Raw genomic sequence first — 17,246 nt, 5'->3', positions numbered from 1 at the left:
TCACTGGTTCAATACCCAGTCAGGACACATACATGGGTTACGGGTCAGGTCCCCAGTTGGGGGTGCCCCAGAGGCAACCGCACATTGGTTTCTCTCCCTTTCCTTCTCCCTCCCTTCCCCTCTGTCTACAAATTAATTAATTAATTAATTAATTAGACTTTAAGGTCAAATTACCCTCTGATGAGGATTTACCAAGGTATCCTCATACCCACTTCCTGCATTTAGCTTCTCAATCACATTCATTACTTTCTTTGCTTCCTCCTTTCACCCCTCAACCCTCTGCAGGCTACTTTTTGTCCCCACAACTCCACTGACATTGCTAAGGCTACCAGTATATCACCTAAAAATGCCCATTTCAGTAATTGAGCTATTTTCTGGTCTTATCTTTATTGATCTGTTTGGGGCATTTAATAACTTGGACCTTACTGACACCCTCTCTTCCTGAAACATTTTCTTCCTTCATTTGGGGTAAGCAGGCCCAGTCTTACTAGCCTCAACTCACAGCTAGGAAGCCAAGGCCCACAGAGGTACCAAGGCTAAGAGGACATATAGTGTCCTCCTAGCCTTCAAATCCAGGCCTCCAAGCACCCACAGTCATGAGCTTCTATCTCAGTGTGATTTTTGGAATCCTTGGTGATGGTAGCAAATTCTTCTGGCACACAGGTGGCAAACACAAGGCCCACATGCCAAATCCGGCCCTCCACCTTGTTTTATCGGGCCCGGCATTCCATTTCCACCCGGGGGCAGCCCTGAGCTCTCACTTAACTGTTAAGGAGTAGTTACATTTATACAGTCTTAAAATTACATTCGACCCTTTGAAGGCAACCATGAGGCTGATGTGGCCCCGAGTGAACATGAGTTTGACATCCCTGCTAGCATTAAGGGGGCCTTGCAAGAACGTTGTGTGGTTCTTTCTTTGCAGGAAGAAATTCTGTGGTATTTCATTTTAGTCCCCTCACACATGTAACCGCCCCTCCAGGCCTTGGCTGAAACAGGGGTTTTTTTGTTTTTAAGATTTTATTTACTTTTAGAGAGAGGGGAAGGAAAGGAAAAAGAGAGGTATAGAAACATCAATGTGTGGTTGCCTCTCACGTGCCCCCCACTGTGGACCTGGCCTGCAACCTAAGCATGCGCCCTAGACTGGGAATTGAACCAGCAACCCTGATTCACAGCACTGTGATCAATCCACTGAGCTATGCCAGCCAGGGGTGAAACAGGGTTCTAATGAGGACTCAGCCATGGTGGTGTAGAGGGGCCCCAAGTGGGCAGGGTTTCATCCCCGATATCCGTGGTAGCAGGAAAGCAGCCCAGTGGCTAAGCAATTGGATTCCTGCCAAGAGGCTCAGAACCGGGCTTCGGGCCAAGCAGCCGCCTGTGGGTGTGGTGGGCAAATGTCATGGGGACTTGAATGTACTGGGTAACTTGGGGCAGTCACTGACCATCAGCACTCTCAAGTGACAGGTAACATTTGCTTCTTCACAGCGTTGTTTTGAGGATTTAATAAGATATCACACGTAAAGCTCTGGCCTTTGCCTGTCACACAAAACCCATGTGGTCAATAACTACGTCTTTAATTTGGATGTAACAAGGCTGTTTCTGTAGACCACCTCATTTGGGCTTTCCAACTATTCAATCACGCTGGGGATCCGCATATGGATATTTTACTTATTCTTATTTATTGATTTTTTTTAGAGAGATAGGAAGGGAGAGAGAAACATCAATGTGTTGTCCTACTTATCTACGCATTCACTGCTCTGACACTTGGCTACCCAGATGAGTGCGTGGCCGGGACAGCATATGGATATTTTAAATTACTATTCTATTGCGGAGGACAATGAAGATCCCAGGTAGAGCACTTGACGTCAAAGAGGCAGCCACCTGGAGCAGCGCGGTTCTCGGCTCTGCTGAGAGAACCTGTTTTGCCTGGTGGTCCCCGGCCTGCAGGTCTTAAAACTCGCCAGCATTCAATGCTGGCTACAACCTCCCGCGCGGGCCTCTACCAGAGACGCTCGGCGCCATCTTTGAATCTGGCACCCGGGACGCACTTCCGCATTCCCCGCCCCCGCCCCCAAGGGAACAGCCGCACAGCCCCTAAGCGTTCTCCTTAAGCGGATAGAGTATCTAACACTGGTTATGCTTGTACAACTGGCTAAAAAAGAATAACTTATCTCCTTTTCCCGGGTTCTGGGGGAGTTCTGACCACTTCAAAAATGGCACCGATAGCCTCACCTCCCCAGTCTTCCGTTCTGAAGACGCGAGGACGAAGGTCGCACGGGAGTGCGCCAGTGCAGCCCCGTCTCCATGGCAACCTGTGCGCAGCCCAGGCACCTATGCCTGGCGGGAAGCGCGGGTGCTGTGGCGCTGGCGACAGGCAGGGCTGCGAGCGCCGAGGGCCCCAGGCGGTTGGGGCCGCTGCAGGACGAGACCCTGGGCGTGGTGTCTGTGCCTTCGCAGTGGAGGGGCGTCCAGGGCCTCCACGGGGAGACGGTGAGGGAGCGGGCCCGGCTCTGGGCGACGCGGGCGGCGGGGCGAGGAGCCACGCCAGGTCCCCGGGCCAGGTGCTGGCGTCCCGCCGAATTATTTTCATATTTTGATATACAAGAACTGACCTTTGGGATGCTCTCGTCTCAGTTTCCCCAGTCTTTGAACAACATAAAGTTTTTTTTTAAAGAAACCCCTGAAAACCCTACGTTTGGAAGGATTTTGCGTGAACTGAAGTTTTTAGGCATTTCAAACCATCTTCCGTTTAAAAAAGTGACCAGATTGCATCTTAAGATCTAGATAAGCCGCTTCTTGTGGTGCCATCAAAAACACACAAAAACAGGTGCTTTGGGGAGATGAGGGGCCGGCTCCTGGGTGCCAGGGCCGCTCCCGGGGCGCTTGGAACTCCCACTGCGGGCAGCGCAGAGCGGTTCGGGCAGGGAGGCCCTTAGGGGCCTCCCCCCCCCCCAGCTTTGCCTGGGCGCGTGTGCGCAGGGGATAGAAAATGAACAGTGTGTGTAATAAGCATATTTCGCAGTGTGTCAGAAGGTGAACGGTGCCCCGGACAAGAAAAAGGGGTGAGGGTTTAGAAGGGTGGATCGGGGAGTGGGAGGGTGCGTTGCCGAGTGGGCCGCCTGCACAGGGGGAGCATTTAAACAAAGACTCAGTGAGAGAGTGAGCCGACTGGATCCCTGAGTTAGACGGGTCCAGGCAGAGCAAAGGGCCTGGGACGCGAGGCCTGGGGTCAGAGCTAATCTGGTGTTTGAGGAGTAGGCGGGGCTGGAGAGGAGTGCGGGGCCGGAGGGTAGAATGGTTCCAGGTGGGAAAAGAGAGGTTCAGCAGAGGCAGGTAGAGCAGGTTGATGCAGAAAATTGAGGCTTAATTGTCACATAGGTGTGTCCAATGCGCAGCGCTCACATGCTCACCAACACCTGTGGGGGTTCCCTGAAGTCTTGCCTTTGAGGACAGTTTCTTGCTTCAGGCCAACAGCCTGCAGGTTTCAAGCTGGGATTTGATCTGGTTCAAAGCACTCCTGCTTCGCCATGCTGCATAGGAGCCACCGTTCTAGTTAGAAAGTAAAGGCAGTGGGTGTTGGAGTTACACAGATCCTTACCGCAGGTCACTGTATGTAATTCCCTGGATTTGAAAAAAATACTTGAAATATCTCTCTCTGGCTTGCTGATGATTCAGATTTTAGAAGACTCCAGGTTGAGATTTCCCGGTCCAGTGTAACTTTTTTCACCCCAGAAGAATGAGATTGAGGCTTGTTAATTTTCTTATAGATAGTTTTAACCTGTAGGAAGAACTGATTCTAGTATTTCATTTGTGAGGGTGATTCATTTAAATCAGGCTCTTATCTTACTGAAAGAGTGTTGTTTTTTAAGATTAGTATTTCATTTGTGAGGGTGATTCATTTAAATCAGGCTCTTATCTTACTGAAAGAGTGTTGTTTTTTAAGATTGTATTTATGTATTTCTTTTTAGAGAGAAGGGAAGGAGAAAGAGGGAAAGAAACATCAATGTGTGGCTGCCTTCCACGCGCCCCCTACTGGGGACCTGGCCTGCAATCCAGGCAAGTGCCCTGACTGGGAATCAAACTGCAGACCCTCTGGTTCGCAGGCCTGCACTCAGTCCACTGAGCTGCACCAGCCAGGACAGGAGATTTATTTTATTTTATTTATTTATTTTTAGACAGAGGGGACAGGAAGGAGAAAGAGTGGGAGAGAAACATCAATGTGTGGTTGCCTCCCCTGTCCCCCACTGGGGACCTGGCCTGCAACCCAGGCATGTGCCCTGACTGGGAATTGAACCGGCGACCCTTTGCTTCACAGGCCTGTGCTCAATCCACTCAGTTACACCAGCCAGGGCAGGAGATTTTATTAAAGTTGTAAGAATCTTGCAAGGGTCGGAAGGAAGTGGTAAATTGTTTTTTCCAAATTAACTTTTTTTTCTTTTTAAAAGTTATCTATGTCTCCCAGGTCAGGGCACATACAAAGACTCAACCAAGAATGTATAAACAACTCGAAAAACAAGTCTCTGTTTCTCTCAAATTAATACAAATTATTAAAAGTTATTTATTCCAGCCCTGGCTGGTGTAGCTCAGTGGATTGAGCACAGGCCTGTGAACCAGACGATCGCGATTCGATTCCCTGTCAGGGCACATGCCTAGGTTGTGGGCCAGTTCCCAGCAGGGGACGCATGAGAGGCAACCATACACTGATGTTTCTCTCCCTCTCTCCTTCCCTTCCCCTCTAAAGATAAATTAATAAAATCTTTTTTAAAAAGTTATTTATTCCAAAATTTAGGGAACAGTGGATAAATAAAAAAAAATCACCCAACAATCTCATTCGCCCCACAGCGATTTGAGTTGTACCCGTTCCCTTTCTGTTTTGTCTTTTCTCCACATTTTTTTAATTTTGTTTCTTTTTTTTTAATTTTAATTTTTATTTAATTCTTGTTCAAGTACAGTTTTTAAATTACATTTTATTGATTGTGCCATTACAGTTGTCCTGATTTTCCCCTTTGTCCCTCCACGGTTTTTTTAATAAAAGTGGAGTTGCATTGCACATAACACTTCCATCTAATACAGCCAAACATTGCATATTAACACTTTTTTTTTTAGATTATTTATTTATTTATTTATCTTTAGAGGGGAAGGAGAGAGGGAGAGAAACATCAATGTATGGTTGCCCTTTGTGCGTCCCCTGCTGGTAGTTAGCCTGCAAGGAACAGGCCTGCAACCCAGGCATGTGCCCTGACTGGGATTCGAACCGCGATTATCTGGTTCGCAGGCCCACGCTCAGTCCACTGAGCTACGCCAGCCAGGGCTGCATATTAACATTTTTTATAACTTTATTTCCCCAGTCTCTTTTTTCCTTTTCTAATTTAATCTTTAAAAAAAGATTTTGTTTATTTATTTTTAGAGAGAAGGGAAGAGAAAGGGAGAGAAACATGAATGTGTGGTTGCCTCTCGCACACCCCCTACTGGGGACCTGGCCTATCACCTAGGCGTGTGTCCTGACTGGAGATGGGTCAGCACTCAGTCCACCAGCCAGGGCCTATTTCATCCCTACTGTATTTTTTCCCCATTACCATTTAGTCCCTTGTACCTCCCTACCCTCTTAACCAGTCTCTTTTGATGGGCTGTTAGATTTTCCCCAATTTTTCTCTTATCAATAAACCCTATGATGAGTGTTCTAGGTAAATTTTTATGCAGTTTCTTAATTTTTTTTGGAAGTTTCTTTGGCNATTTATTTATTTATCTTTAGAGGGGAAGGAGAGAGGGAGAGAAACATCAATGTATGGTTGCCTTTCATGCGTCCCCTGCTGGGAGTTGGCCTGCAGGGAACTGGTCTGCAACCCAGGCATGTGCCCTGACTGGGAATTGAACCGCGATCCTCTGGTTCGCAGGCCCTCGCTCAATCCACTGAGCTACACCAGCCAGGGCTTAACCAGTCTCTTTTGATGGGCTGTTAGATTTTCCCCAATTTTTCTCTTATCAATAAACCCTATGATGAGTGTTCTAGGTAAATTTTTATGCAGTTTCTTAATTTTTTTTGGAAGTTTCTTTGGCAGAGTCAAACATGAGTCTTTGCTTGGCTCATGTAGTGGTGCAGTATTGGAATGTGAGTGTGCATTCCAGTGCTGGTTTCTGACATTTTATTTTCGTGTTTCTGGTCTTGGGCCTGACTTGGCTTTTCTTGTCATACCCGAGTCTGCACCGAGGGACAGGGTCCTGGACTTTGGCGTGAGGCCCAGGTGCACAGACTAAGGGTTGGCCTTGGGCCACTCATGTGATCTCTTCTGCCAAATGTGTCTTGTTAGGACACTTCCTGGGGGGTGAAAGGGGGCTGCTGGTCAAGTTTGAAAGCCCTTGAAGTTCAGGTGAGAGGATAGGAGGCTCGGTGACGAGCTCAACCGCCCGAGAGGGCCGGCTCCTCACCACTCCACCCTGGGCTCCTCTGCTGTTTCTCGGGCTTGGCCGATACTGGAGGGGCCTGGAGACTGGAAAATGCAGGTGTCCAGGGCCCACTTTGAGTGATTCCTGCTACACTGGCATGAGGTTAGAACTGGGACTCTGGTTTTAATTGAGTGCCCAGGTCGTTGTAATGCATAGCAAAGTTGGAATACCACTGATTTCATCCGTCCCACTCTCCAGCAGTTACCCTCCTGAAGCCCACGTCTGAATAGTATGTGGTTCTGTACCCTCTGGAACCCTCTTTCCTGTGGCTGTCCACTTGGCCAGCGTCTTGTCCTTCCTATGCCAGCCCAAATGCCAACTCCCTGAGAGGCCGCCTTCGCCGTCCCACCCCGGGAGCTCCCCCAGCTCTCCCACACCCCTGCTGCGCTCTCACCGTTGGGTTTCCATGGGGTTTTGTATGTTTACTTGTCTACAGCCAAGTCCCAGGTTGGTTCCTCGGGCACAGGAATCCTCCCCTGTTTGTCTTCTGCTGTATCCATCGTACCCAGACAGTGCCTGGCTAGTAGGTGCTTAATAAATGTGTGCGTGTGCATGTGTGTGTACATGTACATATACATGTGTGTATAGTATAAATGGACTTGAACTATGTGCCAAATACCATGCAAAGTGCTGGATATATAAAGGTAGAGCGGACAGCAGTCCTCTGCTGGAGGAACTCACAGTTTGATGGAAGATGGATGAGGAAAGGGAGTTCAGTAGGATGGGAAGGGGGACATGGGGACAAGTGTCGAGTATGCTGCGTGTTCTCGGGAGAGCTGCCCCCCTGTGGACCTCCTCTCCCTGCACTCACCGACTCTGGCCTGGGTCCTGGCCCTGCCCCAAGCCTTAGCAGGGCAGCTCCGGGGCAGGAGCCTGATGGGTAGCTCTGTGAGGAGAGCCTGTGGTAGATGACAACGATCTCAGGGATGTGGGGTCCCTCGTTTGGAAAAGACTGGACATGATTGTAAGAAAGACAGTTGGTAGTTCCTCTCCTGAGCGTCTGATGTCTGCCCTTGGGCCTGGCTGCCCGAGGGACAAGGACCTTGAGACAGACGGCGGGGTGGAGAAAAGGGCAGCTGGGAAGCAACTTGCCTTCAGTGAACTGGCTGGTCTTGGACAGACGGCTGGAAAGCGCCCACCGGATGAGGGCTGTCTTCCGGGGGGTGGGGGGTGGGCAGGCCGGGGGTGGTCTGCTGCTGGCCGCAAGGGCGGCTCTAAGATCCAGCAGGCCCTCATGCAGCCTTGTTCTGCTACAGCGTTGATGAGGTGCTGGAGGAACTTGTTCATGTTCATTAACCTATGATAAAATTGGTTTCCTTATGCTCTTTAAACTTGTTACATGACTATTCCAGCTGCCACTTCCTCAAAGGGGACACTCCTGAGCCCTCTCCAAAGTGTGTCACCTCAAGTCCTGGGGCTCTCACCGGGTCACACGGTCCCTCCGAACCTGTCACTGAGGCTGGGGGACAGCCCAGGGCTCTGATTAGCTAGTCCTGGCCTTGTCTCCCTTCTGCCTCAGTGAAGCAGACAGAGGAAGGCTGGGTCAGCTCCACTTGCACACCACACGGATTGGGTTCCTCCTAGGCAAGGGGCTGGTTCCGGGAGGACGGGGACAGACTTTGAGCAAACAGTAGAGAGGTCCGCTGGCCTGAGGGTAGGGAGCGGCATGGAAAGTGGGTTGCCCAGGCAGGCGACGCTGGGAGTAAGCCGGCTGGTGACCGAGGCCTTTTGATCTTCTCCAGAAAAGCTGCCAGACGGCCACTGTCGCCACTGCCGCAGCGTCCGTGCAGACCCGGAGGCGCGTGGATGCCGCAGTGCAGACCGAGGCCGCTGTGCCGGTGGACTGGCCGCCTGCGTCCCAGCACGATGGCCCCCGGCTCGCAGCCTTTCTTCAGAGAGTGGAAGCCATGGTTATCCGGGAGCTGGACAAGAACTGGCACAGCCACGCCTTCGATGGCTTCGAGGTGAACTGGACGGAGCAGCAGGAGACGGTAGGGAACAGGGGCCGCCTCTGCCCCATTTTAAGTCCATCTTTGCACGGCCCAAATAATACCTGTCACAATATCAGCCCTCACTGAGCCCTTAGGCTTTGTCAGAGTAAGTCAGTGGGCCCTCGCTGCCTCCCCCCGAGGGGTGGCGGGGGGGTGGGTGGCGGGGGGGGGGGAGGGGACGGATGGGGGGGGGGGCGGGGGACGGAGGCTCGGAGCTGCAGTAACCGTTCGCCGAGTAAGCAGCAGGGGCAGAGTTTGCGCCCGGGCAATCCGACTCAGTACTTTGTTCTCTCCTCTGCCCGGCTGAGGCGCCCCGGGCGCGATGGGCGAGGACTTCCTCTGTACCGCCCTCTTGCTCACTCCCTGGTGACATCAGTGTCTCCAGATGTCTGTGCTCTCCAGGCACAGCTCAGAGTGGCACCTGTGAGCTCCGTTGTCCAGCGGAAGGACGGACAGTGGGGAGGGCGCAGAGCTTCCGAAGGAAGGTGCTCCTCGCTGGGCTGGGCCTCACTCCCCACAGCGTGACACCTGCGGGCGGCTGCTCACTGCTCGCTGGTTTGTACCTTTGTCTTTCCCTTTTTTTACTTATTTATTTTTAGAGAGGGGAAAGGAGGGAGAAAGACGGGGGGAGAAACATGATGTGCGAGAGAAGCAGTGATCTCTCATGCCTCCAACCGGGGAACGGGCCGCAACCCAGGCACACTGGGAATCCAACTGTCAGTGGTCTGGAGGCTGCTGCTCGGTCGGCTGAGCCACACCGGCCAGGGCCGTACCTTTTTTTATACAGTGTTTTCTTCCTTTAGAAACTGAGGTGAGTAATTGTATGTCCAGTGGTCTTCAGGCCCCGCTCGCCCTCACTCGCCCTCTCTCCTCCCGTGCCTCCCCCCACTCTGTCTCCAGTGAGGTACGGCTGCCCTCTTCCCACCAGATCATCGTAGGCGTGGGAGTCGATGTGTGTGTGAGAGAGCCTCGGAATCGCTCTGAGGAACGGTTGCCAAGTCCACTTTGGTGTGGAGTCATTGTAGCTTTTTTTTAAAAGATTTTATTTATTTATCTTCACAGGGGAAGGGAAGGAGAGAGGGAAATATCAATGTATGGTTGCCTCTCGTGAGTCCCCTGCGGGGAACTGGCCCGCAACCCAGACATGTGCCCTGACTGGGAATCGAACCGCGATCCTTAGGTTCTCAGGCCTGCGCTCAGTCCACTGAGCTACACCAGCCAGATGTGTCTTTTAAAGATACAATGCTGCAGGAGAAGAATGTAATGAACTTGGAAGTCTCAGCTTGTCCTCTTTCCTCTCTCCCCGAGCTTGGGCATTGCTTATGCCTGTTTTAGTGACATTCAGAGAGGTCAGGCTTTTGTTCTTTATGGTTAGGGCTCCTTCACACTTCTCTGGATTATTTTGGTCCATATGTGTATTACTTTGTCACCCCCTTTTTACAAATTTTAAAACATTTTGATTTATTTATTTTTAGAGAGGGGAAGGGAAGGAGGAAGAGTGGGAGAGAAACATCTATCGGTTGCCTCTCACACGCCTCCAACCAGGGACCGGGCCTGCAACCCAGGCATGTGCCCTGACTGGGAATCAAACCGCGATCCTCTGGTTTACAGGCTCGTGCTCAATCCACCGAGCTACACCAGCCCGGCTTGTGCCCCCTTTAAAAATATCTGTTCTTTTTTGATTACAAAAGCAGCGCGTGTNAACATTTTGATTTATTTATTTTTAGAGAGGGGAAGGGAAGGAGGAAGAGTGGGAGAGAAACATCTATCGGTTGCCTCTCACACGCCTCCAACCAGGGACCGGGCCTGCAACCCAGGCATGTGCCCTGACTGGGAATCAAACGCATGACCCTTTGGTTCACAAACCGGCTTTCAATCCACTGAGCTACACCAGCCCGGCTTGTGCCCCCTTTAAAAATATCTGTTCTTTTTTGATTACAAAAGCAGCGCGTGTTTATTATGATAGGTTCAGCCATCACAGACATACAGAACCTAAGACATGCAGAGAGCGAGAGGGACGCTGGGTCACAGGCCTGCAGAGCGTGTCCTGTGCTGGGCCGACACTGTGGCCGTCACCGTGCCATCCTTAACATGTTTAACAAAAGAGGAAAGTGCTGCATGTTTGTTTGGGACCTTTCTCAGCCGGCTCCCATAAAGGTGCTCTACTCCTCCCAGCGCTCGCATCACGTCCCTCTGCGCTGACACGCCACCCTTTATCTGCGTCCCAGCTGGTGGATGTGCGGAGAGCAACCTCGCTTCCAGAAATGTCGCCTCCTCCTGCGTGTGAGCAGGCGGGAGGCTGGGCAGCACCCTGGAGTGGCCGTGTGCTGTGCATGCCCTGGGTAGCCCCGGAGTTTCTAGCTAATTCCGAGTGTCAGGCAGAGGAGGGCTTTCACACTTTGCTGTTGTATAACTGAACAGCCAGTCTCTGCCTGCCTTTTTCGTCCTCTGCATCAGTTTCTGGCCCATGTAGGGTGTTTCTGTCTCTTGTTGTCAGGGGTGTGGCCTTGACACTTCACCCCTGTCCTTGGCATTGCTGCAGAAGCCCCTGAAGTGCTGAGATGCCACTCTTGCTGCAAAACCGCAGTTTTAAAATTCTGTAAACAGCCACAGCCTGGTGGCCCAGCTCATTGAAACGCCCAGGTGGGGCACGTGTGGGGGTCAACGGGTGAGTGCCTGATGGGTGGAGCAGTGGGCAGTGTTTCTCTCCTTCTCCTTCTCCCCCTCTCTCCCTCTAAAAAAGAGTAAGTTGAGAAATCTGTAAACAACCTGGCAACATTGCCGAGCACTTAGACATTAGAGATAAGTGAGAAATCCCGAGGCACCTCCGGGGAACCTCTGACCCTTTGCTGTGTCATTTCCTTCCCGTTGTTTTCCATCTGTGGGCTGCTGGCAGCTGAGTCACGGTGACCAGTCTCAGGGTCTTTTCTGGTCAGAAGCAAGGCCTGTTGTTCTGTGTTGGCGAAGCACCCCTGAGGAGTGGAGGCGTGAAGTAGCCCACTGTCCCCTAGTTCTCTCTCCTGGTAGTCTCATTTTGGACTGTAAATTGTACAGTCATTGCAGTTGTAGTGTTACAATAAATAGCTCACCGTGTATACGGTAGTCCCCCTGGTCCTTGGGGGACATGTCCCAGGACCCCCAGTGGGTGCCTGGAGCTGTGGATGGTACCGACCCTAAGCAGCAGGCCCTGGAATAACGTTTTACCCAAGTCGTTTGGTTAGAACGTGGATGAGATGCCTAGGAGCTCAACTCTTGTCTGTGTCGATTACACTGTGGTGAAATCGGTTTCATACACAGTGTTTTGCTTAAAGTTGCAGAACCTACTGATGACTGATGATGTGAGGTTAGGTGACTGCGTATACTGTTTCTATATACACATTCCATCGATAAAGGTTAGTGTCTAAATAGACACAGTAAGGGATTAGCAGTAACAATAATAAAATGGAACAATTCTAACAATACACAGTAATACAAGCTACGTGGAGGTGGCTTTGTTCGGTGAAGTAAGCGCAGCTGGAACAGAGCCCTGCGACGGGCGACAGTGTGTCTGAGAACCGAGACCGCTGCCCCGAGACTGGCCGGCGGGGAGCGCACGGCGCAGAGAGGGAGGACTCACGTCCTGGGCAGCGGGGAGCAGGTCAGCAAGCGACTTCATCCCGCTACTTAGATCAGCAACTGAAAGCTGAGGGACTGTTTATTTCTGGAATGTTCCGTGTAATGTGTAATGTTTTGGGTTCATGGTTAACCGAGTAACTGAGCCTGGAAGTAAAACCACAGGTAAGGGAGAAACTCCTGTAGTTTATTTTTAATGTGAACTTTTATTGACTATAACATAAAAACATGCAGAAATTATAAATATTCAAGTCCATGACTTTTCTTTCTTTTTAAAAAAATCCTACACAAAGATATGTGTGCTGAATTTAGAGAGGGAGGAAGGGAGAGAAAGAGTCAGAGAAACACTGATGTGAGAGAAACACGATCGGTTGCCCCCCATGTGCGCCCTGACCGGGGACCGAACCCACAGCGTGGGCACGTGCCTGACCGGGGCCAGCACTCGGCCCTCTGGCGTCCGGGGTGGTGCTCCAGCCAGCGGAGCTGCCGGCCGGGGCAGGTCCACGACCTTCACAGAGTGGAAACATTTGTGGAACCGGAACCCAGGTCAAGAAACCGAAAACCCCAGACAGCTCCCCCTCTGCTTCCTACCTCCCTGTATCGTTTTGTTTCAAAATAGCAGTTTGATTGAGATTTTGTTACTGTCCCACATAATTCACCCAGGTGAAGTATGCAGTTCCGTGGGTTTTAATGTATTCCCAGGGTGTGAACTGGAGAGTGTTTTCGTGACCCCCAGGAAACCCCATGCCCACTAAGCATTTCTGCCCCGCAGCTCTTAATCTGCTTTCCATCTCCATCCATCTGCCTCTTCCGAACATCTCATATACATGGACTCCGAAGAAGTGGTCTTCTGTGATTGGCTTCTGTCCCTGAGCAGAATGTTGTCGCAGGTCATCAGCTGCTGCGCATTTCTTATCTGGCCGAGTAACATTCCACTGCAGGGAGAGACCACCCTTGTCCCGCAGCTGGTGGACATTTTGGCTCTTAGGCACAATGCTGTGAACATTTGGGCACATGTTTTTGCGTAAACACATGTTTTCACTTTTCTTTGGTTGCTCCCAGGACTGGGCCTCGTGGAGTGTAAGTCACTCCACGCGAATATTTGGATGAAGCGCCAGACTGCTGGCCGCAGCGTGTCCCTGCTCCCTTTCTCACAGCGGTGTGTGGGGTTCCCACCACGTGGCGTTTCCAGGTCGTGGAGTCTTCCCGTGGGGTGGTTCCTTTCTGTGGGGTCAGGGAGGCATCCAGAAGTATGTAACTTCTCACAGAGCTTTACTGTGTGGTACAGCTCATGTTCCGGGAAGCTCGCGGCAAGTCCTCCCCATGGTCGGCGTGGCAGCCTTCTCCTTTGCTCACCTGCTGTGGGCTGAGGAGCAGGATGCCGGAGCTTAAAATAAACTGTCACCGTTTTAACCGTTTCTAGGTGTACAGTCCTGTGGTACTGAGCACACTTGCATCGTTGTACAAGTGTCGCCACCATCGACACGTTGTGCAAGTGTGTGTAGGACAGATGTGAGAACAGGGTCCAGCTCTGATCCCTTCCTTCTGGTTCTGGAAGCATCGTGTTGGGGGGCACGTCGGGACAAAGGCCCCATGTTGTCCTTGGGGCTGCGTGGTGCGTGGTGGACTCTGACCGCTTTCAGGGCGCTGGGCGGCCCGGGTGGTTTTTGTTGGGTGGCACCAAGGCTGCCTGGGGGGTGGCTGTCAGGCTCAGGGTTGGGGACGCCCTGTCTCTTGCAGGTGATGTGCCTGCACACCCTGGGCTACCCCCCCGCCCAGGGGCGGGGTCTGCATGTGACCAGTGTCTCCTGGAACAGCACCGGCTCCGTGGTGGCCTGTGCCTATGGGCGGTGAGTGGCAGCGAGGGGGCCCTCGGGCTCTCCCTGGAGCCTCTGTTTCTTTGTCTACACAGGGTTGGCCCAGAGCTTCCCGGACAGAGGGTGGCGGGGGCAGGGAGGGGCTCAGAGCCCCGGACTCAGAGTGCCCACTGGCCAGCCCTGGGCAGTGGGCCTTGGGCCTGCCGTGCCTTTTCCACGAGCTGTTTTCTGGCGTGTGGGGCTCCCCCAGCCCACCGTCCTGTGGGCCCAGCCTCGGTTCCCGGGAACCATTTTCCAGAGAAAGGCATGCCCTCGGGGTGCCATAGAGGAGCCTGTGGCACTTTGATACCGAGTACAGAGTCTGGGTATGATGCGGACACAAGCCACTGTGCTTTGGGGCCGTGGGCGAGAGGTGGAGGTGGGATGGGGAGCAGAAGCCCTGGCCCAGGGGCAGAGCCAGCTGGGCCATCGTGTGCAGGCTGGATGATGGGGACTGGGGCACCCTGAAGTCCTTCGTGTGTGCCTGGAACCTGGACCGGCGAGGCCTGAACCCCCGGCAGCCATCGGTGGTGGTGGAGGTGCCCAGCGCCGTCATGTGCCTGGCCTTCCACCCCACACAGCCCTCCCACATTGCAGGTAAGCCGCTCAGCCTGCCTGGCGCCTCTTCCCTCCCTGCAGAGGGTGTCCAAAGGGGAGGCCTCCATTGGGCCCTCAGCCCCTGGGTCTGGCCAGGGCGGAGCTAGTGGGAGGCAGAGAGCACAGGTGAGGGTGCTGAGTGGGGCATGCAACTCAGCAAGAGGCGGCAGGTCCCCAGCTGAGCCGTGACAGCCTGTGGGCCAAGCAGAGGGTCAGCCTGGTTGGAATGAGAGCGGGTGGAGCTGGCGCCTGGGAGCTGCTGCTGGGGGACTCTTGAGGGCTGGGCAGGGGAGATTGCCCTGCATCGGGGAGCTTCCTGGGTGGGGCCTGCCCTGGGTGACGGGGCTTGTCCTCCGTGGGATGGCTTTCAGGGCAGTGGCTCCACATCCTGGCTCAGTGGGTGGGAGGGGCAGGTGGTTGGCCAGGATGCTGGGCTGCTGGGCACAGGTCAGCTCCGACCTGGCAGGCTGTGTCCCACAGGTGGCCTGTACAGTGGCGAGGTGCTGGTGTGGGACACAGGCCGTCCTGAGGACCCACTGCTCTGGCGTACAGGCCTGACAGACGACACGCACACGGACCCTGTGTACCAGGTCAGGGCAGTGGGCATTTGGGAGGGTCCAGGAGGTACCTTTTCATCCTCTCTGAGCTGGGCTTCACTGGCGTGGGCCTGCTTCTTAAGGCAGAGCAGGAGCGAGGGTGCCCGCTTGGCACAGCGAAGGAAGAAGGTCACGAGGGAGCTGGCACTTGGGCAGCTGCCATCAGCATTCTTGGAGCTCCCAGGGCCTGAGTCACACCCCTGTCCCTGGGAGGAGCCACCCCAGGGGCCATTCCCAGCCACCTCCGGCTGTCCTGGCTTTCTGCTGGGACTAGGGGACAGACCTCAGAGCCCTCCACGCCTGTCCCCGGGTGGCAAGTGAGGCGGCTCCCAGGCCTAAGCCTCTTCGGGGATGCCAGGCGGCGGACATCCGTTTCTTGACCTTGGTCCCGCACCCCGTTGTCCCAGGTGGTCTGGCTCCCCGAGCCCCGCCACGGCCACCGCTGCCAGGTGCTGAGTGTGGCCACTGATGGGAAGGTGCTGCTCTGGCAGGCGGCCGGGCCGGGCCAGCTGCAGCTCACGGGTGGCTTTGCCCTGGTCGTGCAGCAGCTGCCACGGAACACCAAGCTGAAGAAGGTACGTGGGGGCCGCTACCCCCAGAAATGGCCGAGGGCGGCTCCAGCCTGCGGGACCTGCCTACGTGGGTGAACCTTGGGGCAGGTTGGGGCAAGAGGGCAGTGGCACCGGCGCCACCAGCTGAGCCGGGGCTTGCTGCACAGCCTCTTTGGGCCTGGGCTCCTTTGGGACACTCACCAGCTTCCCTCACCTCTGCCCTGCCATCCCTTTCCCCACAGCCGCACCGTGGAGAGACCGAGGTGGGAACCACGGCAGTGGCTTTCTCCAGCTTTGACCCTGGCCTTTTCGTCCTGGGCACGGAAGGCGGCTTCCCACTCAAGTGCTCCCTGGCAGCAGAGGAGGCCGCTGCCACACGGACGCCAAGCTCTGTGCCCCTGCGGGCCCCAGCCCAGTTCACCTTCTCTCCCCACGGCGGCCCCATCTACTCCGTGAGCTGCTCCCCCTTCCACAGGTGGGCAGAGCCTGGCCTTCGGGTTGTCCTGCACCTGCCACATAGCCTCTGGCACGGGCAGGTGAGGGGTCCTGCCAGGCTTCACCATAGAGCTGCTTCAAGGGCCTACAGTCCGGCCTGAGCCTGGGTCTTCTGAGTCTGGGCTCTGGCATTCAGAGACCTGAGGACTGGTCCCAGGGAATTGGACCCTCTCTAACCAGGATTGCCGGTCTGCAGGGTCCAGGGAGCGTTTCTGGGAAACTGAGGCCTAGCAGTCTGGGGAGGCTCCAACTGTACCTGGACCCCAACACTCATCCCGTTGCTGGGCCTTCCCCCCTCTCCCACACAGGAACCTCTTCCTGAGCGCAGGGACTGATGGGCACGTCCACCTCTACTCCATGCTGCAGGCCCAGCCCCTGACCTCCCTGCAACTGTCCCGCAAGTACCTGTTTGCCGTGCGCTGGTCCCCTGTGCGTCCCTTGGTGTTTGCGGCAGCTTCTGGTGAAGGTAGGGAATGGGACACCAGGCTGGATCCCTTTGAGTGACATGGGCCCAGCCTATCCCACAGTTCGGGGGTGAGGCCTTTGCCTGTGCAGGACAGAGCTGGACTGGGCAGCGTTCTCCATCTGAGCTGTGGCCCAGGAGCCTGTCAGCCCAGGTGCGCGGGGAACTTGACGAGGCCCCAGGCCTCTCTCACCCCATGACTCCCTCTCCACGAAGGTGATGTGCAGCTGTTTGATCTCCAGAAAAGCTCCCAGAAACCCACAGTTTCAGTCAAGCAAACCGAGGATGAAAGCCCCGTCTACTGCCTTGAATTTAATCGACATCAAACTCAGCTGCTGGCTGCTGGCGACGCCAAGGGTGCAGTGAGGATCTGGCAGCTGAGCACCGAGTTCACTGAGCAAGGGCCGAGGGAGACGGAGGACCTGGAGCGGCTGGCAGTGGAGGTGGCTGCCTGAGGCCGCGCAGCTGCGGCGGGGCGTGTCCCTGGGCATGAGGCCGGTGGGGCGGGGCAGCGTCTGAGCTGTTTCTGATGGAAGCACAATGAAGACAGACAAGTTCTGGGGCAGAGTCGAGTTGTTTATTTCTTTTACATGAAATAAAATTTGGGGGGAGGTAGGGAGAACAAGAGGAAACCGGCCAACTGC

General features: G+C 54.1%; 1 protein-coding gene across 1 annotated transcript; it reads left to right on the top strand.

The window, feature by feature from the left end:
- The first annotated feature begins 2,286 nt into the window (after window positions 1-2,286).
- DYNC2I2 (dynein 2 intermediate chain 2) lies at window positions 2,287-17,165 on the top strand. The gene is made up of 9 exons (XM_037036582.1): window positions 2,287-2,487; window positions 8,184-8,432; window positions 13,785-13,894; window positions 14,340-14,497; window positions 14,978-15,087; window positions 15,501-15,668; window positions 15,887-16,119; window positions 16,448-16,605; window positions 16,819-17,165. Exons 1-9 carry the CDS (start codon window positions 2,302-2,304, stop codon window positions 17,055-17,057), a joined length of 1,611 nt encoding a protein of 536 aa, XP_036892477.1. The 5' UTR covers window positions 2,287-2,301; the 3' UTR covers window positions 17,058-17,165.
- The last annotated feature ends 81 nt before the right edge of the window (window positions 17,166-17,246 follow it).

Source organism: Sturnira hondurensis, unplaced genomic scaffold (assembly GCF_014824575.4).
Source record: "Sturnira hondurensis isolate 20B ecotype Veracruz unplaced genomic scaffold, ASM1482457v3 Scaffold0022908, whole genome shotgun sequence".
Classification (NCBI taxonomy): Eukaryota; Metazoa; Chordata; class Mammalia; order Chiroptera; family Phyllostomidae; genus Sturnira; species Sturnira hondurensis.
Note: the sequence above shows the minus strand (reverse complement) of the source record. Positions and strands in the feature narration are given on the sequence as shown.

Coding starts and splice junctions, on each gene's coding strand:
- DYNC2I2 (XM_037036582.1), top strand. CDS start 2,302: ATGGCAACCTGTGCGCAGCCCAGGCACCTATGCCTGGCGGGAAGCGCG. Junction 15,088..15,500: donor ACACGGACCCTGTGTACCAG/GTCAGGGCAGTG, acceptor CCGTTGTCCCAG/GTGGTCTGGCTCCCCGAGCC. Junction 16,606..16,818: donor TGCGGCAGCTTCTGGTGAAG/GTAGGGAATGGG, acceptor CTCTCCACGAAG/GTGATGTGCAGCTGTTTGAT.